Source organism: Mollisia scopiformis (assembly GCF_001500285.1).
Source record: "Mollisia scopiformis unplaced genomic scaffold LY89scaffold_40, whole genome shotgun sequence".
Taxonomy (NCBI): Eukaryota; Fungi; Ascomycota; class Leotiomycetes; order Helotiales; family Mollisiaceae; genus Mollisia; species Mollisia scopiformis.
The window spans coordinates 330,599-357,216 of record NW_017263620.1 but is presented as its reverse complement, the minus strand read 5'-3'; the positions used below and the strand labels follow the sequence as shown (position 1 = coordinate 357,216).

Below are 26,618 nucleotides of genomic sequence, written 5' to 3'. Positions count from 1 at the left end.
GAGTTGTAACTCGAGATGATTCGAGTATTGTTGAGTTTTGTGGTGACGGGAGGAATATGGTAGTCATCACGTGGCTATATACTTCCTTCTCAGTTCGTTTTCGAGTCTACTTGAAGCGCTTGTTACTCCGGTTAGAGTTCTCCACAATTGGAAATCCCTCGCTGTCGAATCTCTGCAGAAGAAGTCTTCGCTGAACAACAATGTTCTTTGTTTGTTGTATTTCCAAGTGTCTTAGTCTCTGATGAGTGGAGTATCTCTTTTTATCCTAGACGTTCTTCTACAACGGGAGCTACTTTTGCATCTGGGACCATACTTTCAGAAATTCTACGTTACAATTCACGTATCATTCTCTGAGCCCTTTGCCTATCAAAAATCTCCCAAAATATTCATTTACTACTCGGTCTCCAGATTTCGTGTTTTCGCAGGTTTGTTCCTATCACTCGCAACAAAACCAAACACGCTTCTTCTTCTTCTAGAGCCTCCGAGATCTCAAAGCACTCTCATATCTCTAGTCTCAGAACTCAAAATCTCCTCGATCCTTAGTTACTACATTCATTCAAGCACCCTCTCCCTCATCCAACTCACATACCCTCCCACACATGCCCCATCAACCGATTCGCAAAACCCCTCACATAGTACGTCGTAGCACCCACCCCATCATTCAACTGCGCCAAATCCACACTCCCCGAATTATACGCCCTCGCCGCCGCATACCAATTCCCCTGCTGCGCAAAATCCTGCTTGAGTCCAGGTCCTCCTCCCTATCACATCTCTCATCAGCATTTCCATTTCTCTCCCCCACAAAAAAACAAAAACAAAAACAAAACAAAACGCGGAAGAAAGAGGAGGAACTTACGGATTTATAAAAAGTCCCCTCAACCCCATCCCTCACCATCTGCAAGATGGAAGAACCAGGTTCCGATGCATCGAACGAAGCCCCATTAAACGCTTGCATGATCCCCGTATTCTCAATCCCATTATTCGTATTTCCCACCCTCACATTCCCCCCGCTCTCTTGCATGATGATACAGAGCACCACTCTCGGATCGACTCCTATTTTCCTTTTAGTTAGTTCTCTTCACAAACCATTCAGAAACAAGAAAGAAGAGGACACGCTATCGATAGCCGTCCGGATCATCGAGATTTCAGGGGCGGAGTCGTTGTACTGCATCAACGTCGCGTTCTGGGCCCACAGGTACGCATAGCTAGCCCAGGACGACGGGGACGGGAACGCGGATGCGGGGCCGCTGTAGTTTATGTATGGACCGCCGGGGCTGGGCGATGTGATGGTGTAGGTTATCGATTGTGGTGTTTGGAGAGCTGGGAGGGAGATTTGGGAGCCGATTTGGAGGGTTGTGGGGTTGATGTTGGGGTCTGGGATGTTGTTAGTTTCGGGAAACGGGTGCTTGGGGAGAGGGGAGAAGGGGGGTGGATTTACTTGCTGCTTGAAGGGATGGAATGGTTGTCCCTTCTTTGATGGCGATAGAAGAGAATGTATCGCCTGCTTGGATGGTGTACGTCCCCATGGTGGCAGCAGTGTTTGGTGTTGTAGTCTGTGCTGGGACAGAGATCTGAGTTCCGATTTGTAATGCGTTCTCGTTAACTTCGGGATTCAGCTCTGAGAGTATAGCGACTGTGGTGGAAAGATTGGAAGCAATAGAGCTGATCGTATCGCCAGCTTGGATTGTATACGTGCTATTAGGAAGCGCGGGCGTGGGTGTTACGGGTGTGAGTGTTGACTGAGCGATGCCAGGAATGTTGAGCTGTGACCCAACTTGGAGATTTGAAGGGTTGGCGTTTGGGTTTGCGGCTTCGAGAGCAGCGACGATAGCTCCGAGATTCGTAGCGATAGAGGTGAAAGTGTCGCCGGCTTGTATTGTGTAGGATGTTGTTGGTGCTGGCGTGGGAGTTACAGGTTGAGGTGTAGGTGTGGATTGAGATGTAGTGGGGATGGTGAGGATGGATCCAACTTGGAGATTGGATGGAACGACATTAGGATTGGCGGCTTCTAATGAAGCTACACTGATCCCGAGATTTGATGCAATGGAGGTAAACGTGTCTCCGGCTTGAACAATATATGTGCTAATTGCGGGGCTTGCAGGTAAAGTGACAGGCTCGATAGCAACAGGCGAACTTGCAGGTATCCAGATCTGAGATCCAACAATGAGATCTGTTGGATTTACCAAAGGGTTCGCAGCTTCGAGGGCAGCTACTGTTGATCCATTATTGGCTGCTATCGAACTAAACGTATCTCCAGCTTGGATCGTGTATTTTAACCCCGCAGCTTGCAACTGGATAAATTGCACAACTTGCAGTTGACTGGAATCAATACCAGAGTTGGCTTGCTCGAATGTTGCTATTGATGTCCCGAGTCGGGTTGCAATTGACGCGAATGTGCCTCCAGACTTGATGGTGTATGTTGAAGGATTGGTTTCAGAGACAGACATCATCAAAACTTGTGCGCCTGATGTATCTATGCTTCGAGACAAGACTGGTGCAGCACTGCTACTAGCTACTCTACTGCTTTTAGAGAAAAATTTACTGATCTTGGAGAAAGCTCGCTTCATCATAGCTTCAGAGATGAGAAGTACGAAATGATAAATTAAAGATGTAGTCGCGACAAAGTCATGAGAAACACTTTTCAGACTTGCCACTTGACAAACAGCATTGAGAAAAAGTGATTGGGGGAAAAAAAGAAGCTATCTGCAACAAAAAAATGAGCATGCTTGAGCCAGGTCCCGATGAAGATAAAGCTGTCTCACTTCAGCGCCACACTAGCATCGAAGAAGCTTTGGATCCGACGAAGCGGTGAGTATGATAAAACTGCGTATAGTGCTATGACCAAATGAAGTCCACGCCAATAACTCCCGCTTTTCTGGAGTTGTCTCCGCCATTTCTCCTGCGAACTGTTCTCGGATCTCGAAAACCGCTACATGAACCCCTTCCCATATATCTTCTCACCGAGCACTCTCAACAACATCGGCATCATCCCATTCCCATAATGCTCCTGAATATCCGACTTCTCCACTGCACAACTGATATTTGCCCAGCTGTCGCCTCCAGTAGCCAATCTGATGCATTCCCTCCTCTTCTCTGCCAGATCCAGGAACTCGGTAAAGTCGGGCAGAGCATCGTCCTAGCCGTCGTAGCAACCCAGAGTATTTCCTGCAAAGTTATACTCATCCTCAGCACGCATGCGGAAACAGTCGATCAGTTGGGTCAGAGCACCTCTCTCGGGTAGTTTATGGAGGAAATCGTCGCTCGAGAGACCCATCATTGAGTTTATTGCGTGGAATCCCGGGTTGTGGCGACCGCCTGTGGATGTAGACGTAGAGGGCGTCGGTTCACCGTCGTGAGAAGCAGCTTGGGATGCGCAGACACGTTTGTGGAGTTTCCAGTCTTGCTTTTGGCAGTCTCTGGAGCAGTATGTTGTTGTTTGGCATTTGGCGCAGCGTTTGAGGGGTTGTGGGAGGTCGGCTTGGAGCTTGTGACATGTGGTGCAGCTTGGAGGGGATGATTGAGATTCTTCCATTGTGGGAGAGGCGAATGATGGTATAGAAAGAATTAGATGAATTTCTATACCTGATTGAGTAGGAGAGGTCAATCGTTGATGCCTCTACGTTCTATCTTGTCACTTCTATCAAAATCCTGTTTGCATCTCTGTTTGTGCTGATCCCTGTTGTTTCGGCCTCGGACTAACACTTCCACGTGATTCTATATGGATGTTAAATATAGGTGAGTATTAGTTGAGTTTAGCTACTGTCAGAGACAGGTTCTGGGATATGTTGTTGACTTGTCCAATCTCATTATTGTGGCATGTTGCTTTCAGTCTCTTTCAGTCAGAAGCTTACCGCAACTGCTTGACCTGACTCCAGTGTTTTCTTCACTAAGTCAATATTATCATGTTGTCTTAGGAAGCTAGAAGAATCAGCAAAATGTATCTTATGACTCCTGGAGTTCGTACTCGTTACTAACTTTCCATGTTGAAATAGGGAGAAATCTCGCTAAGCAACAGCAAGCGAAGCCCCTGAGACAGCCCCACTATCGAAACCGTTTTCTGCGATTTGATTGACTGATTGGCTACAGCTTTCATAATTGTTCGATAATTGTAACAATCGAGCAGACCGAAAAGGTATCAGTCTCGATAGGTAGTCTTGAAGACCCCTCGCTTGCCTCACTAATCCTTCTATGCCAACTTCCCCTCTCTTTGCCATCCCAGAGAAGCGGTTTACAACCTCAAGAAATTTAGTTTCCGTCCTCAAAAAGATGCCCAATTAGTCAAGACTTGTACGAGCGAGATCGACATAAGTCTTCTCCGAAGGATCAATCACATGCGCATATAACGATTATCAGTGGACCAGCTAATCAACCGAGGAACATTCCTTCCTCTTTCTAGAAGGCCAAGTACCGACCCTAGTCTTATCAACCCCTGATCTCTCACCCCACGAGCCTAAATCGCGACATTCTGTGGATCATCCTTCCCCCTGAACCACTAAGCGCCTGCCTTGGCATTTAAGCTTATCTCCATGTCCTGCATTGGCTCACGATCGCTGTCGGTAATGGCGCGGTGCTCGCCGTCGACCGTTCTTCCATCCACTCAGAGGATCGAATTGACCTTCTTGAATTGTGCTCTCCTGCATCCGTATTTTCCGGCAGTCGTGGTAAGGCGGGGGATTGGTTGAATGAGGAAGGTGTGTACTTTCGTTTGCGATGTGAAGAAACGAGCTTTGGTAAACCGAGTACTTGTCGACCTCTCATGATGCAGAATCGTAGGATGCGATTGAAGTTTAAAGGCGGTTCTAGCTTCGTGAGTGGCTGCGTGCCTTGGTGTCGTGCAGATCTACATCTGAAGCTTTTGAGTGACCTTCTTGAAATGGCAAAGGGTCCGCGAATGTACCGAAGAACGAAGACTATCCTATCAACTCTTGAGATAGGGACACACGTTAAGGACTTCAATGATGGAAATTTGAGTATAAAGTCATGCCAAGTCTCCAGTCGTTCACCTTGTTGGATAGTAAGACACTTGTCCAGTCAGGTTCAATCAGATTCCGTTTCAAGATGAAGTTCGAAAGCACTGCTCCTATTGTAGCCCTAGCCGCTCTTCCTTTCGCTTCAGCATGGGGAAACTTGGGTCATGAAACAGTGGCGTATATTGCAACAAACTTTGGTAAGCTATATAGACTCATGCTTTGGACGACGCTCATCAGATGTCTAGTCAGCAGTACAACCAAGACTTATTTCCAGAACATCTTGGGAGACACCACGACAGATTATCTAGCCAACGTTGCAACATGGGTATGACTTTCGTCAATCTCTTCTCTGGAACTCAATATTGACAAAGTGGTAGGCTGATACTTATCGATACACCACAGCTGGCGAATATTCAGAGCCCTACCACTTCATTGATGCCAATGACAATCCTCCAACGAGCTGTGGTGTTGATTACGATCGTGACTGCGACAGTGCTGGTTGCGTTGTCAGTGCAATCAACAACTATGTAAGCTCAGCATCCTGTGAGAAGCTCATAATTTGAACTGACAGTTGGAAGACCACTCGTGTTCAAGAGACTAGTCTGAAGTCATCTGAACGTATTATTGCTGCTAAGGTAAGTCCTCCTTGACGTACATGAAGACTTTTGCTGAAAACTTCGTAGATGATCATCCATGTAAGTCATGACTTACTTTTTGATCTCGTTTCGTCAATCCCCAAAGCTTGCACTTCATCGACAAGATACTGTCAAGGCACATGGACTTCGAGCTTGAAGAGAGCAATTCTGTCTCTTGTCGTACCATCATGGTCCAGGAGATCACGTCTTTGAAGTGCTCTTGCTTATCAATTCCCAAGTTCGTCGGTGACATCCATCAACCCCTCCACGATGAGAACCTAGACGTTGGAGGAAACGACATCGACGTCACCTACGCCGGCACCTCAACCAATCTCCACCACATCGTAAGTTTTCCTCGCCCTCCCTCCCTCCCAACAAGTTAACATACCTCACAGTGGGATACCAACATGCCCGAACAACTCGTCGGCGGCTACACCCTCGCGGACGCCAAAACCTGGGCCGCGAACCTCACAACCGGCATCAAAACCGGGACCTATAAATCCTCCGCTTCAAGCTGGCTCACCGGTATGGATCTCTCTGATCCGGTCAGTAGCAGCATGATCTGGGCCCAGGACAGCAATGCGTATGTTTGCACGACCGTCATGCCCAATGGAGTTAGCTCGGTTGAGAATGTTGACTTGAGTGGGGACTACTATGACACGGCTATCCCGGTGATCGAGGAGCAGATTGCGAAGGCGGGGTATAGGTTGGCGGCGTGGTTGAATCTGATTGCAACGGGGAGTACGGGGTTGTGAGGGATGAGAGGGAGAAATAGCGGTTGTTGAAGTTAGTTGGTTGTTTTGTTTTAATGTCTGAGATGAGAAATGAATAAGAATGAGTTCTGGTAAACTTTTTAGACGCATTGTACTCTGCATATGGTTGTGGTTTCTTTTTATGATGCGTGTGCGGTAAGACGTCAAAGTACTTTTGCCCGAATGAGTGGCCTCGGGCTTCGGTTTTGCAAAATACAACACTTCTTGTGTCAATCAATCACTGTTTGAGATAGTTATATCATGGATACTATTCTTTTGCTTCTATAGTCATAGCCACGTATCCCCTTAGATAGATTCGCAACTGTATGGCTTCTCTTTGTTAGCTGAAATTCAACTGTGTTCACTTTTATGCTTTGTTTGAGGCTCAGTTCAGGGGCTTTTAGTGCTAGCTGTGCAGACCCTTATATATTCTCCCTCTTCCTCCTGTACTTTGATACTTGAGACTTATCAATACACTCTTTACTGCCCATATGATTGCCGTGATTCTACCACCCTTCATCCGATACTTTGCCTTCCATCACAAATTGGAATCACCAATTATCATTGGCTTCACTCGAAGGAGTCTCAAAATAGTGGAAGCTTTGAGGGAATCCTTTTTGGTCATGTGGTCTTGCAGAGGAACTTGCTGGAGGACCCAGGGAGAGTAGTTGCATGGCCGGGTAAGCGTTGCTACCTCCTTGGTTGGTGTAAGACGGATCTGGAACGAAGTAGGTAGTCTCTCTTTCGAAATGGTAGCCATCTCCACCTGGAAGATTGTTCTCCCACTGGAAGGGAAGAGCAGACTCGGCAGGAAATCCTCCATGTGATGCTGATGCTATGTCTCTCGATGCGTAGGACGTAATCTGAACGTCAGGATATGGAGCCCACAAGTTGTGAGTGCCCTCGCTTAGTCTCTGGCTGTAGTCAAAGCAAGGTATACTGCCAGTTAATGTGACTTGAGGATTGATTGCGTATGCTCCTACGGACATTGGCTTCTCGCTTTGATCTGGGAATCCCATCAACGTCGGTCGAAACGGAGTAATTAGAGTCTCAATGTTGGCACTAGGAAAGGATGTTCCCCAGACAGGGTCGAACTGCGCGGCTACTTTGTGTTGGTCCATGACGGATGGTAGTCCAGCCGATATGCCTGAGCTCGTTCGAACTAAAGGTACGTCTTCCTGCTCCACGAGAGGCAGCCTTGTAGGCTCACGAAGCTTGAGATTGTCCGCCCCTACTTGCAGAGCATGAAAACACTACAAGTGTTAGCACGGTAGATCCTTCTGGGTGGATGCTAGAGCCTTACCCCAATCTTCCTTTGGCGACAGTCGCCACAAGCCCCAACTCTCCTAACATGAGCTACTTGAATTTTTCTTTCCGGGGTGTAGGGACTACGCTTGCGTGTGGATGTTGATCTTGGTCGGGCCATGCCCACTTTATTTCCACGTGTTTGAGTGGGCGATTTGGCTTTCATGACGAACAGTTTTGGCTATGTCCACGCTTGAAAAGAAGAGCAAGAAAGAATGTTACAATTCTGTTGAGTAGGCTTGAGAATAGCGACAGTTCTAGGGCTTTTGTAGACTTTATTCTTACCTAGCATTCGCCATCTTATATCCATATCACACCGATTCACCGAACTTGCGAAATATTGACGCTCTCTCGACAGATGAGATGTGGGTGATAGGAAGCGGTCAAATGTCATACCATAATTATAATTCTTGTAGTCTGCACATGGTCATCATGGCGTTCAAACCTATGAAGTATCTAAGGGAAAATATAATCTGGAAGAGGGTTGCATAGACGCAGTAGCCAATTGTAGCCAGCATACAGGACATACAAGGGCGCGGATATTGGCTTCTTGCCGTCAGATGCAGGAACATACTGGACAGCGTCGGTGTGTAGCGTGGATCGACGGCGTGAATCCGAAGCCTCAATCCAAGCAAGACCATTGAAAGCAGTTTTAGAGAGCTGTTGTCTCGCGAAAATGTCAACGTTACCCATGGGCGTATCCGTGCCTCAATACACCTACAGCCGACCGTCTCACAATTGCAAGGGTCGCCGGTAAGGTCTTAAAAGATTGCTTAGACTTTCCCGTAGGGCTGCAGCAATCCCTCCAGTGTGTTGATCGTTCGGATCCGACCCTTGGTATCCGGATTTTGAGTACGTGAACCTTGCAGACGTCGGTAAAAGAAGATGCCCCTCCCGAAGGAGGTGGCTCAGTCGCAGACTCGGTATCATGATGGGGACAGTCAGCACAAAGCACTTTGGAATCTTGTGCTTGAAAATGTACGCCGCCTGACCCTGCTTACCTCACCGGTCAATTTCGAACACCTCTTTCCCGAAACAGGGCCTCGGCGAACCCATAACTTTGGTTATTGGTACGGTTCACCTGTGAAATACGAGAGCCGGTTTGGACCCCACGGTACTTGAGGCTCTTGAAGGCCCTTTTCCCCTTTTTGTACAGTACACAGATGCACCTTGGACCCCACTACTCCCAATTTAGGTCTATTTACCAAGCCGCCCCCATCGCGCCTAACGAGACTCTCGGGTAGTTTTTTGTTCCCGGGTACTTTTTGGCCCCATTGCTCCCAATCAAGACCACTCAGTAGCCCTATTTTCAGAGCGGGGTGTTTTGGCCCCATAGCTCCCGATTGAGACTTTTAATGTACGTCCGTCATTCTTGAAGAGAGGCGCCCAAGACCCCGCATGTCTCGATCGAGACATTTAATAATCTTTGTACCTTTCTGGAAGTAAGGTTTTTGGACCCCACCACTCTCGACCGAGAGCCAGCTCTTTTCGTCCGGTCCCGGCTTCGACTAAGCGAACTTGTACTACTTACGAATAATTGTGGGACAGTCGCACTTTCAATGCTTGCTCATTGTATGTCCTACTCTTGCTTATTAGGCATGATAGTCTCATTGAATGCAAACCAAGCGGCCGGAGCAAATACAGGGAGAATGGCGTAGCTTTACACCACTATAGGACGGTCTTGGATGTTACCTGCAGTACCGCTACAAGTTGCGAGTTTCGTGCGCTTGGTGCAAGGTAAGAGCGGCCTTTTGACGAGTTCGATTCCTCCAAATGTCTGGATCGAAGTAAAATGCAAAGATTTAATTGTCGGTCCAACATGAATAATTCAAACACCGAACAAACCACTCTCGAGGTCATCCGCTTTCCCAAGTCCCATTCGATATGTTATTAGAGCTGTAGCCAACCAAGACTTTCCAGCCTGATCCAAAACCGAGTGCAATATCGGGAACATCTTCCAAAATAAAACCCCATCATTGAAAGTCCAGCGCTGCCCCAGAGTCGTCCGAACTATGGTAGTCTTCTGATAAACTGACATAGCAGGAAATCACTCTTTGACTTTGATCCACATCGAAAGCCGCAATATCATCAGGTTCGAGTTGGGAATGGTTCATGTGATAATGAACCGGATTTTCACCGTGTTCCTGCAGCATAGGAACAGGTATGCTTTCTTCTGGGACTATTTTCCCTACTTGAGCATGGTAAGCATCGACGGGCGGAGTGGTGCCAACTTCCCATTCGTATAATGGTAAGTCCAACAGATAGTCCCAATCGAGTAGAGCTAGATCAATGGGACTAAGGACAGCTGTCTCAAAGTCCTGCTGGTTCTGGTGGAATTAGCTAGCATGTAAATCAAAGAAGAGACGGTGCAAACGGGAGTGGTACCTCGTGGGGTGGTGACATGTTCCAAAGGTCGTCTTCCACTTGGTACATTCCTTCCCAAGCCCCAGCCAGTGGCAGCTCTTCCGCGACAACGTCGATCTGATAGGAAGTTGTGGGAGGAACAGCACCAAGAATTGGTGAGGGAGAAATCCGATCTTCATCTAGATGACCTGAGGGAGAGAGAAATTGCGTCATCAAGATCCGGCCAGTAGAGCCAGCAACATCTTCACCACGAGTTGGCTCAATGTATCCAGGATAGAGATCTCCAGCAGCGATAGTGGAAGAAACTGCTCCAGCGATTATGTTCGGATCAGCCTCCAGTAATGAACTGGCTTCTTTCTCCTCAGCACTGGACTTAGACCCAATGTCATTGGCGGGTACTAGCATCAGAGCGTGGATGCACTCAACAGCATCAGCAAGTATGTTCAGAGAAGTTGGCATATTCGGGGACCAACCCTAGTTTTCCTGCGGCGACAAAGGTCACATGCACCCAACTTTCTGACTCTGGCGACCTCAAGCTTGCGCTGTGGAGAAAACTTTTGACGCCTATTGGTACGAGCCAATCGTGAACGCCGAGAAGAGTAAGGACCAGTAACGAATCTTGTTTTTCGAGATCCAGCCATGTCGAGTGCATCAGTATGGAAGTGGTAGGGTGGAATTTGAAATGACAAAGTTGAGATATGACTCGACAACCTTCTTAGGACCGCTTGACTAAGATGTGGTTGTCGACGTTTTTGTGTATCTCATGCTGATGAGAGAGTGTGGTCTTATACTTATGCCTCACCGAAGATATACACATTTGCCTCTGAGTTCTCGTAATCAGATTCAAGCAATATTTGCCGATCATTCTGGAAGAACCTTAGAAAGAGAGTGATGAAAGACGGGAGAAGAGGCTCAGACATGCCCTGAAAACCCCCTGATTTTCAAGATCTGGCAAAGCAAGGTCCCTGAAAGGGACATTGGGTCAAGAAAATTAGCATCAGACCACTCCTTTTCCAAGACTAAGGGCCGTAAGATCCCTGGATTGCACGTCATAGGAACGTCGGTGAAGCGGGCACAGCCGAGATGGGAGAAGGAAAGAAACCGATGATACAACATCTATCGTGTTTGTCGGAAGCGACCGACTTTTGAGAGACTTGGAAGTTGGGCACCTGAAGAGGCTCTGCTCTTGTCAATTTACAAGTATGCACGACCTCACAGACACCTTGTTATGGAACAAAATCAATAACCGTTGAAAATCAATATCCCAAAGGCGCAGGAACATGCTTAGAATTGTGAATAGATGCTGTATTACTTTCTGGAAATACGACTGAGCAATAGAGCGAACATTTGATAGACATTTTCGCAGAGTGCAAATTCAAGCGAAATGACCGTCACGAGCTCGGATCATCGTATTTCCATCATCATCAGCATCATCTTGCTACGATGATGCCAAAACCAAGGCATGGCAATGAATGCTATGATGCCATGCACTCCTCGACTGAGCTTTAAACGCCCCTCGGTGAGGAGTGACTAAAGGTGGCAAAGGATGGTGAATGGCGCTCGACTCTTTGCTCTATTGGCTACTCAGGCCAACACAGCCACATGAAATAGAGCTTATCCTTGTACCAATGATGAAATTGTCAGGCGATGAACTGAGCACATTTCAAGGTGTTGGTTCTTTAGCTCAGCCTTGCGCTGTGAGCCTTGAAAAGACGAATCAAGTGAGAGATGTCGAACTCATTGATTTATAGCCATGAAGGACAGTCAGCTCAATCAAAAGCTACTAGAGCTTCCATCCATAGAGAGGCCTTTCATTTCTCAGAATGAAGCTGATATCAATAGAATGGAATACGGACATCTCGTCGCGAAATGTCGAGATTCACACGCCAAACATTAATCTTCGAAGCAACGGCAAAATCTGTAGGAACACGGAAAAGATGGCTGAAGCTGAAATTCCACACTGGTGATGATACCTGATGCGCTGAGATCAACGGTGGCAACTCTCCACGTTCCCGCACCTTTATCGAGCAATGATAGTCGCAGGCAGCCATCATGACAGATGAAATTCAAGCCACAAAACGTATTCAAAGCTGCCTCCGGTTTCCTCGGCTTGAGGTCCATTGCACACGGTAACTCGCATCGCGCAACGTCGGCTGCGTACTTTGATTTGTTTCTATTGATGTTTCGGGATGGGTTTACATTGAACGTAAACTGGAAGGACCTTGTGACAACGTTAGCTGCAAGACTAAGGCAGTAAGGCAGCAAGACAGCTATGCGTCCTTGCTCATTATTGGTCAGCCAGAGAATCTGATTGTCCCCGAAATCAAGGGCATTTACAGAGCGAGCCAAAGGATCAGGAGGAAGACACTCGTCCAAGGTTCGGGAAGACATCACCAACCACTGCACGGAAGTCAACGAGAGTAAAGGGACCTGACGCTTTCTATACAAGTGCTTCCGCACATCGCTAACTATGCCGCAACATGCACGAAATTCGCTGACCATCTTGGTCTTCCTTGAACCCCTTTCCATCCATCCATCTTTACTTGTCCGAATCCAAAACGGGAAAACCAATTATCTCTTCTTTTTTCTGTTTGTACAAATATCGTACACTACTCAGCCGCTACCTCCACTTCAGTTGAAGCAGCTGGTTCATCGATCTTCTCTTCAGGAGCTGCTAGTTCGGTAGCAGCTGGGGGTGGTTCTTTCGGGTCCAGATCAAGCTCTTTTCGCAGGTCTGGGAGGAACCTATCGATGCGTTTCCATGTTTCTGTCCATAGTTTCTCTTGAGATGGGTCCTCACTAGGCGGCACGAGGTAGCCGCTGCTGGACATAACAAGAATGATATTCTTCAGGCTTTCGGGGACTGCTTCCTCCTGTTGATTGGTTAGTAAAGCCTACTTTGAAAGAGCAGATCATGACTTACTAAGCTGTCACCTTGCCCGCTATTCATCAATCTGTCCATAATATCAAGGATTTTGAGCCAAAGATCCAGCATTCCCTCCCACTTTGAAAGCAGAACTAAGTAATGCAGAAAAATCTTGCACAACAGCGTAGCTGCTTGGACTCTGGTTTCGCTCATCCCAACAGGGTCCGAAGAGTAGACTTCGGGTTTCAGAAGTCTTACGATAAGAGGGAAGAGTACTTCGCCAAAGATAGCAGTCCACTCCTCGTGCTCACCAGAAGTCAGTTCAGGTGACAGAAGTGTTCGTTGTAATGAAGCGAAAGACTCATGTCGAATCTGTCGACAAGGATTCGTGCACTGTGTGGTCAAAGCTCGGAAAATTGGTGACCAATATGCGGCCCAGGCTTCTTTGCTTTCTAGATGTGACTGCTTCATTAATACCGGTATTCGCGATGTTAATGAATAGATCATCTTGATTGCGGAGACACCCCTAGCGACAGCGGCTTCGACTCTATGCACCATCAGTATTTGCTTTTTGAGTCGATGAAAGGTCACTTACTGCGGCTTAGCTTGCTTTGCAGGCTGTTGCTGCTGCTGGCCACGTCTCGCCTTCTTGTCTTGCTTCTGCTCCACTGTCGAGCCCACGCTACCAGTCGATGCGAAGTCGTTCAGCAACCTCACAGCCGACTCGTAATTGTCTGCCATTATGGTTGGTGGTGTGCCGACAACCACGCCCTCAAGGATTTCGAATACAACAGGAGCTGACTGAGCATTCCCTGTCAAATTCCGAAGGATGACCCAAAAGTCAGGAGAAGTCATGATCTCGTTTCTGAGAGGCCCAGGCTCCTTGATACATGCGGTCAAACCTTGCAGCACCAGTGGCGCAGAGCGATCGAAGAGATCTTTCTTGAAGCTTGATATTGTGTGCAGCACGACAGGCACGCGGATGAAGTCGTGTTCCTACAAATGTCAGATATGAATGAGATAACAAGGATATCGAGCACGTACGTAGCTTGCATGGAGCAAATGGAGAAGATAGAACATTGTCCTCGATGTCATGATGAAATGATAGCTATGTGCATTACGCATCACTCCCTGCAATGCTCCAGCGACACTGCTACCGAGACTCAATACGGTCTCTTTATCTCGGAGGGCCAGCACAGTGCAAAGCTCTAATAGATAAACGACTGATGGGTCATATATTGGCCCATTGATAACAGACTTCTGACCGTTTGTTCCTGGTTGCGGTTCTGCTTCAGACTTAACGGATATGACCACGGAAGTTGGATCATCTGGGAGTTGCTCAAGTAATGCTTGAACGAGAGGCTTTAAAGCATCAACAGGCATGTTGCTTTTGATGTATAATTAGCCTCATTTCTAGAAGTATGGGATCCAGCACTTACACAACGTTGGCGAAGACGTCCCCCATGTAACATGCGTTCACACAATCTACAGTACACAGCGTACTCTCTAGCTCTTCATCTGAAGGCTCTGGTGGGTCATCTGCAGCATAGCTTGAAATGTACGAGGTGAAAGCAGAGAAAAGACCACTTTCGCTCTTCTGACCACGATCGATGATTTGAGAAGGTGGCTGAAGAGGGATTGGGGTGATTTCCATGCGGTTTGGTGCAAAGAAAGGAGGTATTAAGGAGTTCACAAAGAGGTTGATCCAAATGCGAACGATCTGATTTGTCAGTATGCAATCAATATTGAGTTAGGGAATCTTACATGTTTCCAACTACTGCTGATAACAGCCTCGCTTCCAGTTACTACTCGAAATAGAACAACGGTGGCGAGTTGTGCTTTGAAATCTCTTCCAAATTTGACCGCAAGTTCGCTGACCATGACGCTGTTCTCGCCAACCTGAATCTCAGTGTTGAGACTTGTATTTGAGGGTGCTTCTGTGGACAAAGAGGTGATGTAGCTCAGACAATAGACGACTTGGTCCACGGCTTCGGTCAGGCCATATTTTGCTGCTATTCGTGCGCACTGGTCGAAGCCTGTAATCACTCTCGAGAACACAGCGTCGTCACTCGCAGACATGAAGACATATGAAAGAGTAGCAACTACTGGCTTCCAAGTTGCAGCAAACATATCTGCGTCGTAGACATTCGTGTCGCAAATGATCAAGTCTCCAGCAGACTCTGTCTTCAATAGGAGTTCTTTCCAAGCATAGTCGAAAGCGTGTTTGTTGTCGTGCTCTTCTGGTAAGATGATTTCATTGAACTTGATCGAGTTGAAGATGGCTTGAAGGTACTCTAGCGGAAAGTCCTTTTTGTCGTTGACACTACGTAAATTGCGCGAGAATTGCTCGACAGTCATACGGTTTGCTGCTTTGACATTGGGGTTGTAGAGCTCGGTGTTGAGCATAATGACGGCATAAGTCAATACGAATGCAGCATCGCTGTTTGCAATAACTGCTTCAGACTGCTCGGCAGCGCAATAGTGCTCGGAGAAAATAGTGACAATTCGCTCAATCAATGCTGACTCTCCTGGCAGTCGAAATGATTCCAAGAGCTCCCGAAGTGCCTCATCAATACGCTTGTTGTTGAAATCAAAATCTTCCATGAAGGCTTCAATGACAGCCTCATTACCTTTCTTCGCAATGAAATCACCAAGCACTTTCTTATTGATGCGCGCAGTACCTTTCAGGAAAGTAGCGACAGATTTGGCATCTTTTGGGTCCTTGATGATACCCTGAGCATGGAGATATGCGAGTCCAGATTTCGGGTTCTCGTTGAACTTTGCCGCTCCTTGGATTATTATCTTCTTTCTTCGACGTTGTTCGCGGAGTTGAGCACGATCTGGATAACCATCAAATCGAGGCTCGTCATCTAGTCGTTCCGCGATGAACTGAACGTAGCCCAGCAGTGCATCCAAGCAAAGTGGTGGCACGCTGGTTGTGCTCCAAGTCGCAGAATCAGGGATGGCATTGCGAGATAGTAATCCAACCATGTCCTCACATAGATCGCTCCTGTCAACCTCGCAGTCGTAGTTGACAAAGAGCTCAACCATGAAGCTGGGTATCCGTGCAAGAGCACCAACACTTTCAACCATTGCTTCCCTGGCATCAGGTTTCCTAGATCCACCTTCCATGCCAAGTTTTTGCCGGTCTTTTACGGGTACTGGAGTAGATCTCCCGCTGCTTGCTTGTGATGGTGGGGGCTTGACCAGCTTCGGGGATTGCGGCACACCAGCATACAGTGAAGGGTCTATCCCAGGCTCTCTTGGGATCTCAACTCGAGGATGTAAGCAGGCAACCAGATAAGAGAGGAAGAGCTCTTGTTGCAACTTGAGCACACCTCTACAAGTGGCCAGCAGAGTACCAGCAACAATCAGTGATTCATGCAATATTGCCATGTTGTCTGATCGAACCAATTGGAATAGATATCTGCACAGACTGTCTTCCGCCAAGGTTGCAAGGGAGGGGTGCTTGGCAATTGAAGGCCCAGCTACCTCCAACGCCACATCGATGATCCTTAAAGCCATGACTCTCATAGCATCAGCATGCTGACGATCGTGGGGATCGAGTAAGTCTACGAGTACTCTGAAAAGTTCTCGTATAGATGGCAAAGAATATGGCTTTATGGGCGCTTCATCTGAAGCTTCGGAGGCCGGAGCTACTCCCATCTCAGAGACATTGTCCATGGAAGAATTATTTCCATTCCTCGTTTTATCAAAACTTGACGATGGCCGTAATTCGCCAGGAGGCGCAGCTAAGGATGACTTTATAGCATCGTTGCCATTTGCTGATGGATCCATTTTCACGGTGTCCATGTCTTCTTTGGTCTTTTCATCCAAAGCCTCAGCCTCGTCTCCAGCCTCGATTTCCAGATGCTTCAGACGTTCGAAGATGACTTGTGTCATTTTAACCATAGACATTTCTGCAGATCGTCGTAGCAGTTCCGATAACCTTGATTGGCAGCACATGCTTAACCCTGTCTCCATCATTTCGCAGACGCTCTCGTCACTCAGCAGATCTCCTCCTGGGCCTGACAGCATTCCTTCCATGAGCTTCAAGATCCGCAAAAGGACAATCTCGTCGGCTGCAGAGTCACTGGCCTCGAATCGACAATGTGTTATAGCTGCGGATAGTGATTGCATGGCTAGGGCAAGTCGTGGGGATTCTGGACTTATTAGGTTGTAGGAGAAGAACTTGGTGATTGCAACGAGAGCAAGAGAGGTAATAGGAGCAGAGGTCGCAGAAGCCTGGATGACTTGGAGGAAAGGGTGCAGTAAGGATGGTGTATCGAATTTATGTATATCTGCTTGATAGTAAGCATTTTATTGCAAGACTGGAGCTCTTAGAATTACCTTTACAGCCAGTTAATTCACGCCTCAGTCGCCCAAAGCCAGCCATCAAAGGGTTATCCTGCATGCTTTTGCCCTTCTTACCCCGTAGCCCCCATCGATTTGCCAGCCCTCCATCATCGCCGTCCGTTAGACCTGAAGATGATCTAGATTTGTGTCCTTTAACCTTGTTAAGGTCGTCTCGCGGAGTGGCAGGCCTCGAGCTTTGTAAACTGGGACTCATCGGCGTGGAACTTCCGCCAAGGATCGCAGATACTGAAGAATGAGCCCATCGAGCATGTTTGCGCATGGCAGATGTAACTGTTATACATTCTGTAGTGATCAGCGCGACGGGGTCGACCGCTACTGAAATGGATGTCTTCTGCGAGTTTGCCATGTCTTCTCCTGATCTCTCCATGCCCAAGTCGTTCCTGGCCTTTTCAAGTATTGAGGCGGCGTCGCCGCTATGTATGGAGGACGAAGGCGTAGCTATTATCTGTCCGGATGTTTGCGAGTTCACGCTTGGGGCATCATTGCTCATAATGCTTCTGGACACGACACAACATGGAATCGAAGCTCGTAATAACGTAAATTATAACCCTGCTTCTTCGTACCAGGTAGTATGCAAATAGCAATCGGCTACCAATGTTTGTCGTATTGCGAAAGGGTACCTAGTGATACTAAACCTCCAATTCCCAGGATGAACAGCCTTGAAGCCAGCTTCAATCCCGGCAGTGAATTGCACGTGACCATTTTATTCGAAATATCAGCCTGGAAACACGAACGCTCGAAGATTCTTATCAAAATTATCTAAGACTGGATTTTGTTTTGACATGCAGTGGTATTCTCAATGCTCCTATCTATAGTACTTTACAAAACTCCAACCCAGATTACACTACAGTGAAGCAAGCTTTTGAAGCGCTCCAAATTTATCACAAGAATACTGATATCTCTCCTGAGATTCAGCTATGCAATTCCGAACCAGCGTTTATGCTCTTTGGTCGAAATAAACTAGAGTGTTGCAGAATGATTCTGCAACATTGATTGTGCAGCAGGGCGTCCCCAGGCTCGAAGTCTGAGCTTCCAGCATATATATGATTCAAACCATCCCGAGCAGTCACTTTTCGCAAGTCAGCAAAGAAGCATCAGATTGGATTGATGCTGCGTTACTTACTCCCAGAACTTATTGCGCCTTTGCTTGGGCGTCTTTGCTTTCCGGCTTAGATTCCGTCTTAGACTCAGCTTTTGACTCAGTTTTCGAGTCTGATTTAGATTCCTCTTTTGACTCTTTCTTCGCATCAGCGCCACTTTCACGCGATGCTTCAGCAGCCTTAGCTTCCGCTTGCTCTTTCTCCTTTTTCTCCTTCATGGCCTCGTTTTGAATGTCGTTCTTATCCTTTTCCCATTGGCTGTTCGGGTCCGCGAATTGGTCTTTGATCTTCTTCATTCGCTCAGCTCGTTCATTTTCTTCGTTCTCACGAGCTATACGCTCTTGTTCCATTTCCTAACAAAAAATGTCAGTGACGCAAAACAATGTGAAGTGTAGCACCCACCTCCATGTGACGGATATCATCTACACTAGGTTCGTACAAATGCCAAATGGTATAGTGAGGTAAGCCAACGACAGAGAATTGCATTCGCTTCGCCATCTGCTAGATGTTAGACCTGTACGCAGAAGCCAACTCCAAAACTTACCTTTCCAAAGCCTTCTGTTTCTGCGTGTTTTTCAAAGCTGAATGCTGGGAAGTGGACTCCGGATCGGAAAACTTTAGCCTTTGCCAAAATACTAACACCACCAACACCATCGATATCCATCTCCATGTCAGGGTCCCCATACGGATCTCTGAGGTATGCTAGATGCGGTCGCCATGTGGCGTATTCTGCGTATCCTTCAACAATAACTGCATCTTCGTCTAGGGTATCTGCCAATGCCAGAGCGGTTTCTGATTCTTGCCAGGAGTTGAGATCGTAGGGCTGTTCGCCTCCGAGCCAGTCGGGAAGAGGTCTCCATACATCTAACAAAAATTAGCGAGCGTCTCTCAAGGCAAAATCTGTTACATACTGGGCACAATAACATCCTTGTTGTGTCGCATTAGGTCTTCCAAAATAGTGAAAGGCGCTGTTTCCACGTCCACATCTCTCCAATAAACCCAGCTGTGGTATGGGCGCAGAGCAGCACTGAGCAGCCAATTCCGAGCTTGAGCCATCAATTTTCTTCGGCTTGCTTGAGCAGCAAAACCGTGTCTACTCTCAACGTCCTGATTGACCTTCTGTCCAAAGTCCTTCTCAATGATGGAAATTTCTCCATATGGCTGTTTTGGGTCCTCGTCGGCCTGCAGCTCTTCCAAGAGCTGAGAAAGCAACGGCAGAGTCTGATCCTTCGAGTCAGACACGAGAAAGGCGAGATCTATGAGATGGTGAGGGTATGTAAAGTTGCGCAGGTGTCCAAAGAACATTCGTAGATGGGATTCGGCATCTCGTAAAGGGGCGCAAAGTAAAATCCGCTCTTCTCTCTCCCAACCCCTTGCAGTCCCCTGAACATTCGAGAGGTCATAGTATCGTACAGTCTCCAGCTGGAAATCTTCCCCAGAAGATAACAAGCCTAACGAGAGCACTGGAAGTATGGAGGCACCGGGCCAGACGAAAAAGAAGAATAGGCAAACAATTAAAGCTACAATCGATCGAAATATAAGGGTATGTCTCCGTCGGATCGCTGCGGGCGTTGTCCTAGGCTGAAATCTGCGGCGTTTGAGAGGTTAGTGACTAACTGAGGAGATTCTGCTGGACACTCCGGCTTGGATGAATGCGCACCTATGGGGGGAAATCGAGTATGTCTCCTTGTGCCTTGGGTATCCGTTACTCGCATGATGACGCGGAAGCATTTTCAAAGGAGTGACTGGACGAGGAAATTGAAGTGGTGGATGGTGGAAGCTTGCGAACGTGCCAGTTTTTGACAGATTCCAAGCTGACGTTCGCGTTCGACCCCTGGGCCCTTGCCCGTACCCTTAAATCGACCAGGATGGATACGAAGTTCTTATCGGTAACGGCAGATAAAGAAGTGACAATGGTGTCAGGATGGTCTCATTTGCAGCGAGTGTTCACTTCGAGCGCTGATTTTGGGATATGTGGGTGAGAAGAGACATTCACAGCACAGTATTATTCTTAGAATTTAGACAGTATCGGTAGCTTCGCGCCTGTTTCAAATACAGACATCTAAGCGAGGCGGTGATGACTGGGCTGAAATGGCGTACCATATTTCTGAATGCCCCAAGTCGCGAGAACATGTGAATTGAATAATGACTATTAAAAACTTGTGACCTTAGCGTGGAAAGAGGCACTCCTAGAAATATTACTCGGCCACCGATACAAGATTGACCATGGAAGGGTCCCAGTGTTCGAGGCATGGAATGAATGAGATGTAGATAAGATTAGATTTCGATGATACTAGTGTCTTGAATTCTGGCTTTTAGGGACCGGGAGCTAAAGCCAGGTGTTTGATTAAAAGAGAGGATGAAGAAGTACTGCGATAGGGTACAGAGCTGCAAGGGTTATCCATTGATGAAAGTGCATTGTATGCTATTTAGGTTTCCGTCACAATTGCAGTGAATTACCATCCCCACCAGATCTGACAGTGTGAATATATTTACCTAGTTGTCTAGTTAGCACTGACTCCACAAAGAACTGTCAGTGAAGCGAGTATGTGGAAGCATGCTCAGAAAAGCCAGTTTACTCAGGCATCTCGACCGGCAACAATTTTCTCCATCACAAGACGTAATGAAGAATTTTGAAGCACTGAAACTCACAACTCCACAACCTATCATCCCAATCACAAGTGACTAGTCCGGTGCGGGAGAGGAGCTCGGCCAACATGCAACTCATTGAATGGATAAGCTGTTGTCATCATTGCCATGAGGATTTGCGAAAAGATATGGGGTATATGCCTGCGTACCTTATGCGATTCACGTATGGGGAAAGCGAGACGGGTTGGTCCTGCTGATTTGTTAGCCATGAAATATCCTGCATTGGCAAAACAAAGATGGCAATTTGGTTATTCCTATCAGAAAGTTTTTGGTATTTTGGGTTTCAACAAGAAGTTCAGAAGCAGAACTGATTAATTGTTTTTCATCATAAGAAGAGGAAGGGAGTTCATAAAGAAAATATATTGCTTACCACAACCATAACCGTCCCACAATCCTAATGATTGTCGAAGTAGCCAATACAATAGATCCAAGGTTGGTCATCCCTCACACTTGTTTTCAAAAGGACAGCTTGCTACACTTGTAGAGCGTAGATCTCGATTGTATGTATGCGCGGTGGGATGTGCATCTGTTCGAATCGTAATATTGTGCGGAAGTAGGGCGACATTTGCAGTGTCTCCTGTCTGAGACTTGATTAGCACCTGCGCGTCCAATAGCTAACAAGTAACAACAAAGGATGAGGTGCTTCAGATGGTGATGCATGTTTGTTCAGTGGCTCAGGAGATCGCCGAAGAACTGTTGTGATGGAGATCATCAGGAGCAAGAGGGGAGGGAAAGAAAATACCAAGCTCACCAATTGAAGTTAATAACGCCGCAACTCAGGATAGCAAGAAGCCCAGAAACCAGTCTACGTGGAATAGCATGTCATGCCTCTTGGTTGTAGAATAATGAAGGTTTTCCTATAAAATTGAAGTGCAAGAAGCTCAAGAAATTTTTTGAGGTTTTGCGACTTGTGAGGTGCTTGCTAGCGTCGTGAGTAAACACTAGCCCCAATGAGGAAAGGTGCAACTTGTGAACATATTTCGACAGCAGCACTGAAGAGAACGCGACATCTAATTTATTCACCGACATCAAGACAGTATCCTTTTGTGGCTGTCGCAAAGATACTCTGCACAGGCAGAAGATGCCTGGTGAGCTCTTGCCCACAATGGCTGCCCCAATCGTCGCGAAGTCCAAGCTATCCCGAGCAACCGCAGATTTATACCTTATTGTACGCCGCGCAAAGTCCTATTGCGCAGAGGATTCTGGCTGACGAGATAATAGTCTGAAGAAGATACAATCTACGAGCAGGATATCCTTCGAGAACCAGGCAGTACGAAGCCATGGCTTGCGTACATCGAGTTCAAATTTCAACATGGAAACCCTCAGGAGCAAGCTTTCGTGCTTGAACGAGCTTGTAAACAGCTGCCTCGGTCGTACAAGCTTTGGAAAATGGTAGGTTATCAATAAACTACGGGTCCATGTTCAGTTCTAACAATGAGCAGTATCTGGATCTCCGAATCAAACATCTAGGAAAGCTAAATCCGGCCATTTTTGCTTCCGAATATAACAAAGTCAATGCTCTCTTCGAACGCGCCTTGATCCTGCTCAACAAGATGCCAAGAATATGGGAAATGTATCTGTCATTCTTATTACAGCAGCCGGTTGTCACCCTCACCCGCCATACGTTCGACCGAGCCCTCCGCGCTTTACCAATCACTCAACACAATCGCATTTGGGCCTTGTATCGTCCATTTGCAAATTCGGCATCAGGTCAAACTGCAGTCAAGATTTGGCGGCGATATATGCAGATTCATCCAGAAGACGCGGAGGACTTCCTCGAGCTACTGATTGAGATGCGCCATTACACCGAAGCCGTCAAAGAATACATGAAGATTTTGAACAATCAAAAGTTTCGCAGTAAGAATGGCAAGGGACATTACCAGCTCTGGAGCGAGATGGTTGACCTTCTTGTCGAGCATGCAAACGAAATCGATACTGGCGATGAAATTGGTATCGATGTTGAACGGATCATTCGAAGTGGAATCGACCGGTTTGCAGATCAGCGAGGCAAGCTGTGGTCGGGCCTGGCCACATATTGGATCACAAGGGGAAGTTTTGAACGGGCTCGAGATATCTTTGAGGAAGGTATTACTACCGTCATGACCGTCAGAGACTTCACACTCGTCTTCGATTCATATGTTGAATTTGAGGAAGCGATCACGGGAACCTTGATGGAGGAAGCTGCAGCTCGTTCTGAAAAGGGCGTCGTGAATGAGAATGCCGACTTCGATTTGGACATCCGCATGATGAGGTTCGAGCAGCTTATGGACAGACGACCATTCCTCATTAATGACGTCCTGCTTCGACAAAACCCCAATAACGTTTCAGAGTGGAACGTCAGAATTGGATTGTGGGGTGACAACAAGCAAGAAGTGGTCCAAACATATACCGACGCGATTGCTGCTGTGCAACCAAAGAAGGCAGTGGGCCGATTTCACGAATTATGGGCTAATTACGCCAAGTTTTATGAGAAAGGCGGGGATCTCCGCAATGCAAGGGTCATTATGGAGAAAGCGGTGAAAGTGCCTTTTAAGTCGGTAGCTGAGCTGGCTGATATGTGGACTGAATGGGCTGAAATGGAGTTGAGAAATGATCACTTCGAAGAAGCAGTCAAAATCATGGCCAAAGCAGTACAAGCACCCAAACGATCAACTGTCGACTATTTCGACGAGACATTGTCGCCCCAGCAACGAGTGCACAAGAGCTGGAAGCTCTGGAGTTTATATGTGGATCTCGTAGAGAGCGTCAGTACCCTCGAGGAAACGAAGAAGATCTACGAGCGCATATTCGAGCTACGCATCGCCACTCCGCAGACTGTCGTCAACTATGCCAATCTTCTAGAAGAGAACAAGTATTTCGAAGAATCGTTCAAGATCTACGAGAGAGGCTTGGACCTATTCAGCTATCCAGTAGCCTTCGAGCTCTGGAACTTGTACCTCACAAAGGCCGTAGACCGAAAGATTGGTATCGAACGCCTTCGCGATCTCTTCGAACAAGCTGTTGAAGGATGTCCACCCAAGTTCGCGAAGGTCTTGTACCTTATGTATGGTAACCTCGAAGAAGAACGTGGCCTCGCGAGACATGCCATGCGTATTTACGAGCGAGCAACTCGAGCAGTCTCCGATGAAGATCGCGCAGACATGTTTAACTTCTACATCACCAAATCAGCCTCCAACTTCGGCCTTCCATCCACTCGGCCTATCTACGAACGAGCCATTGCTGCCCTTCCGGACAAGGATGCGAGAGACATGTGCCTCAAATTCGCTGACATGGAGAAGCGGCTGGGAGAAATCGACCGTGCGAGAGCTATCTACGGACATGCATCTCAATTCTGTGATCCCAGAACTAGTCCCTCTTTCTGGCAAAAATGGGAAGCTTTCGAAGTTCAACACGGAAACGAGGATACTTTCAAAGAGATGCTGCGTATCAAGAGAAGTGTACAGGCTCAGTATAATACTGATGTCAACTTCATTGCCTCCCAAGCTTTGGCTAGGAGCAAGGAACAGGGTGATGGCGAGGTGGATGAAGAGTCTGCCGATGCCATGGCTGCTCTTGAGAGAGAGGCTAGGGCTCCTGTTGGTTTCGTGGCTGCTAGTGATGGTCCGCAGGGTGGAAATATCAAGGAGGCTGTGCCTGTTGTGGCTGCGAATCCCGACGCGATTGACGTTGATGGAATGGATGATGATGACGAATGAGTCTACTTGGGGATGTATCTTCTTTGAAAAGTCCGAAACTTGTGCATTACGGCGTTAGGATGGACATATTGGTGGTGGATTGCTATGCATGGACTGGCGTTACGGTTGAACAAGCTTCCACGGGGATCATTCAACCTGGATCGAGAAGATTATGGAGCTTCATGATGGGTTTGTACTTTATTTGAGGCGGTGAATGAAAAGCAATCAATCATCATCTCGAGAGTTGTCTACAATGTTAAACCTTCGCGCCACAAGTGTGGCTGGCATCCAATCAAAACGTTAATATAAACTTTTCAAAAGAATTGATTAACCATCGGATCCTGGGAGATCAGCAGGGCCATACAAACTCCTCGTATTTAAGACAAAAATACTCTTTCACATTCTCGCATAATCATCCTGCTTCCAAACCCAGTCAGTACCCGTAGACTTTCTCCAATTTCAATAGCCAGTGCTGAGAGTCCATATGTGTTCTTCTTCCATGCTCGTTTCGGTTCTTTTGTCACTTTTGTCACCTTGCCTACATGACCATCTGCCTGTGTGCGTGAGGCTTGCAGCTGAAAAGTTGTGGCACATGATAGCCCAGTGGCTGATTGGCTCAGCCTCAGCCTTGCGACATCTATCTTGACATTCAAGAACCTCTTTCAAGATCATCAACCATGGTCATCCAAAAATGGTAGTACCTCCCGGATACGGCGTTGGCGACTTTATCGCCGTCGGACAATTGGCATGGAAAGTCTACAAAGCATGCAAAGGCGCGCCAGGCGAATTCCAAGAGCTGAGTCGAGAACTCAGTTCCCTCCATATCATCCTGGCCGAACTCGAGGACGATGCCAAGACACCGACATCCCTTCTTAATCGACGAGGCGCCAGCCGGAAAGCAGAGTTGGATGGTACGCTGAAGAATATATCGGTGGTGTTAGAGCAGGTTGAGGATATTGCGGATAGATATGCCAGCCTTGGGCGGGATCAGAGGAAAGCTTGGGAGCGAATGAGGTTCGCGGGTGAAAATCTGGCGGATCTAAGATCGAAACTATCGTTGCATATCAATGCGATAAACTTGTTTGTTGCAAGCTCGTCTGCGGGGTCTTTAGCCAGGATTGAGGGCGTGTTGGACGATCTTATCAGAGATATAAAGTCCGGGAAGAAAGAGCCATCGGTTGTATCAGCACACGAGGATACCGACGAAGCTGCCTGGACCGAACTCGAGAGGGAGTTGATTGGCGATGGGATTACGAAGCAAGATATCGAAAAGCACAAGGATGATATCAAGGACTCTTTGAAGAGACTGGTTATGGAGAATCCGGTGGATGTTGATTCGGACGGTGGAGATTCTCTGGATTCTTCTTTGGATGACTTAGAACTGGATGGCGACTATCCTCCCTGGAAATTGGTTGAGGCTGGCTCCGGTGCACGGGAAAGGCTACGGTATCCAGATGACCGTGAACAATCTGTCGCGAATCAGGAGAACATTACATCAAAGGCAAACATGCATGAGGCGAACTCGTATTGGAATGGCTTACCTGCCTATCCTATGGTAGCCCGAAATGCTATTCCAGCACCTCGATGCACTGCATTTGTTGAAATGCCTCCAATTCCCACATACCAAGACACAACGACAGTATACAAAAACAGCAGACAAGCTCCTTCATCGTCTTATCCGATACCGCAGTTTACATCAGTGCCGCGTCTACCTCCTCGTGCATCCGTGGACAGCCTGGCTGAACTCGGAGGTGAGGAATGTAGAAACTATGGTTTGCCGGATGGCTTCAAACCACGACATTTCAAGGGTCTATTTACCGTATCCATGATATCGGATCAACCAATTCTTATGATCCATTGGGCAATCAACAGAACTCTCAGAAAATTTTATTCGGCACCCCGAATTCTGCAAATTCCAGCTGGATT

The 26,618-nt window shown here is 47.3% G+C and overlaps 10 protein-coding genes across 10 annotated transcripts; 3 read left to right on the top strand and 7 right to left on the bottom strand.

The window, feature by feature from the left end:
* Window positions 1–1,385: 1,385 nt before the first annotated feature.
* LY89DRAFT_602556 (uncharacterized protein) lies at window positions 1,386–2,447 on the bottom strand (the record flags this gene model as incomplete). Its single annotated transcript, XM_018210255.1, has 1 exon — window positions 1,386–2,447. The coding sequence occupies one exon, from the start codon at window positions 2,445–2,447 to the stop codon at window positions 1,386–1,388; it is 1,062 nt and encodes a 353-aa protein (XP_018061248.1).
* Window positions 2,448–2,791: 344 nt separating this feature from the next.
* On the bottom strand, window positions 2,792–3,745 carry LY89DRAFT_400203 (uncharacterized protein). The gene has a single exon (XM_018207259.1). The coding sequence runs from the start codon at window positions 3,530–3,532 to the stop codon at window positions 3,137–3,139; it is 396 nt and encodes a 131-aa protein (XP_018061247.1). The 5' UTR covers window positions 3,533–3,745; the 3' UTR covers window positions 2,792–3,136.
* A 1,215-nt stretch (window positions 3,746–4,960) lies between these two features.
* On the top strand, window positions 4,961–6,466 carry LY89DRAFT_692244 (S1/P1 nuclease). The gene is made up of 7 exons (XM_018216494.1): window positions 4,961–5,167; window positions 5,216–5,295; window positions 5,348–5,497; window positions 5,549–5,605; window positions 5,654–5,665; window positions 5,845–5,949; window positions 6,001–6,466. The coding sequence occupies exons 1-7, from the start codon at window positions 5,059–5,061 to the stop codon at window positions 6,358–6,360; spliced, it is 873 nt and encodes a 290-aa protein (XP_018061246.1). The 5' UTR covers window positions 4,961–5,058; the 3' UTR covers window positions 6,361–6,466.
* Window positions 6,467–6,908: 442 nt separating this feature from the next.
* LY89DRAFT_678470 (uncharacterized protein) lies at window positions 6,909–7,828 on the bottom strand (the record flags this gene model as incomplete). The annotated part of the gene is made up of 2 exons (XM_018213747.1): window positions 6,909–7,610; window positions 7,661–7,828. The coding sequence occupies 2 exons, from the start codon at window positions 7,826–7,828 to the stop codon at window positions 6,909–6,911; spliced, it is 870 nt and encodes a 289-aa protein (XP_018061245.1).
* Window positions 7,829–7,975: 147 nt separating this feature from the next.
* On the bottom strand, window positions 7,976–8,425 carry LY89DRAFT_399972 (uncharacterized protein). Its single transcript, XM_018207257.1, has one exon. It carries the CDS (start codon window positions 8,301–8,303, stop codon window positions 8,064–8,066), a length of 240 nt encoding a protein of 79 aa, XP_018061244.1. The 5' UTR covers window positions 8,304–8,425; the 3' UTR covers window positions 7,976–8,063.
* A 1,622-nt stretch (window positions 8,426–10,047) lies between these two features.
* Window positions 10,048–10,769, bottom strand: LY89DRAFT_790263 (uncharacterized protein; the record flags this gene model as incomplete). The annotated part of the gene is made up of 2 exons (XM_018223350.1): window positions 10,500–10,769; window positions 10,048–10,446 (listed from the first exon to the last, which is right to left on the bottom strand). Coding segments are annotated over exons 1-2 (567 nt in total), but the record flags the coding sequence as incomplete, so codon positions are not given.
* A 1,866-nt stretch (window positions 10,770–12,635) lies between these two features.
* LY89DRAFT_702760 (uncharacterized protein) lies at window positions 12,636–17,615 on the bottom strand (the record flags this gene model as incomplete). Its single annotated transcript, XM_018217271.1, has 7 exons — window positions 12,636–12,899; window positions 12,950–13,439; window positions 13,488–13,888; window positions 13,937–14,279; window positions 14,332–14,612; window positions 14,657–17,193; window positions 17,243–17,615. The coding sequence occupies 7 exons, from the start codon at window positions 17,613–17,615 to the stop codon at window positions 12,636–12,638; spliced, it is 4,689 nt and encodes a 1,562-aa protein (XP_018061242.1).
* Window positions 17,616–18,043: 428 nt separating this feature from the next.
* LY89DRAFT_692239 (Anp1-domain-containing protein) lies at window positions 18,044–20,372 on the bottom strand. The gene is made up of 6 exons (XM_018216493.1): window positions 20,030–20,372; window positions 19,281–19,957; window positions 18,914–19,233; window positions 18,772–18,867; window positions 18,393–18,722; window positions 18,044–18,338 (listed from the first exon to the last, which is right to left on the bottom strand). Exons 1-5 carry the CDS (start codon window positions 20,098–20,100, stop codon window positions 18,402–18,404), a joined length of 1,485 nt encoding a protein of 494 aa, XP_018061241.1. The 5' UTR covers window positions 20,101–20,372; the 3' UTR covers window positions 18,044–18,338; window positions 18,393–18,401.
* Window positions 20,373–22,123: 1,751 nt separating this feature from the next.
* Window positions 22,124–24,713, top strand: LY89DRAFT_678466 (protein prenylyltransferase; the record flags this gene model as incomplete). The annotated part of the gene is made up of 3 exons (XM_018213746.1): window positions 22,124–22,186; window positions 22,240–22,410; window positions 22,461–24,713. 3 exons carry the CDS (start codon window positions 22,124–22,126, stop codon window positions 24,711–24,713), a joined length of 2,487 nt encoding a protein of 828 aa, XP_018061240.1.
* Window positions 24,714–25,383: 670 nt separating this feature from the next.
* LY89DRAFT_602667 (uncharacterized protein) lies at window positions 25,384–26,001 on the top strand (the record flags this gene model as incomplete). The annotated part of the gene is made up of 2 exons (XM_018210257.1): window positions 25,384–25,603; window positions 25,805–26,001. Coding segments are annotated over 2 exons (417 nt in total), but the record flags the coding sequence as incomplete, so codon positions are not given.
* Window positions 26,002–26,618: the final 617 nt, after the last annotated feature.

Coding starts and splice junctions, on each gene's coding strand:
- LY89DRAFT_400203 (XM_018207259.1), bottom strand. CDS start 3,532: ATGGAAGAATCTCAATCATCCCCTCCAAGCTGCACCACATGTCACAAG.
- LY89DRAFT_692244 (XM_018216494.1), top strand. CDS start 5,059: ATGAAGTTCGAAAGCACTGCTCCTATTGTAGCCCTAGCCGCTCTTCCT. Junction 5,296..5,347: donor TAGCCAACGTTGCAACATGG/GTATGACTTTCG, acceptor ACAAAGTGGTAG/GCTGATACTTATCGATACAC. Junction 5,498..5,548: donor TCAGTGCAATCAACAACTAT/GTAAGCTCAGCA, acceptor GACAGTTGGAAG/ACCACTCGTGTTCAAGAGAC.
- LY89DRAFT_399972 (XM_018207257.1), bottom strand. CDS start 8,303: ATGGTCTTGCTTGGATTGAGGCTTCGGATTCACGCCGTCGATCCACGC.
- LY89DRAFT_692239 (XM_018216493.1), bottom strand. CDS start 20,100: ATGCTTCCGCGTCATCATGCGAGTAACGGATACCCAAGGCACAAGGAG. Junction 19,234..19,280: donor CAAGGATGTTATTGTGCCCA/GTATGTAACAGA, acceptor AATTTTTGTTAG/ATGTATGGAGACCTCTTCCC. Junction 18,723..18,771: donor ATGATATCCGTCACATGGAG/GTGGGTGCTACA, acceptor ATTTTTTGTTAG/GAAATGGAACAAGAGCGTAT.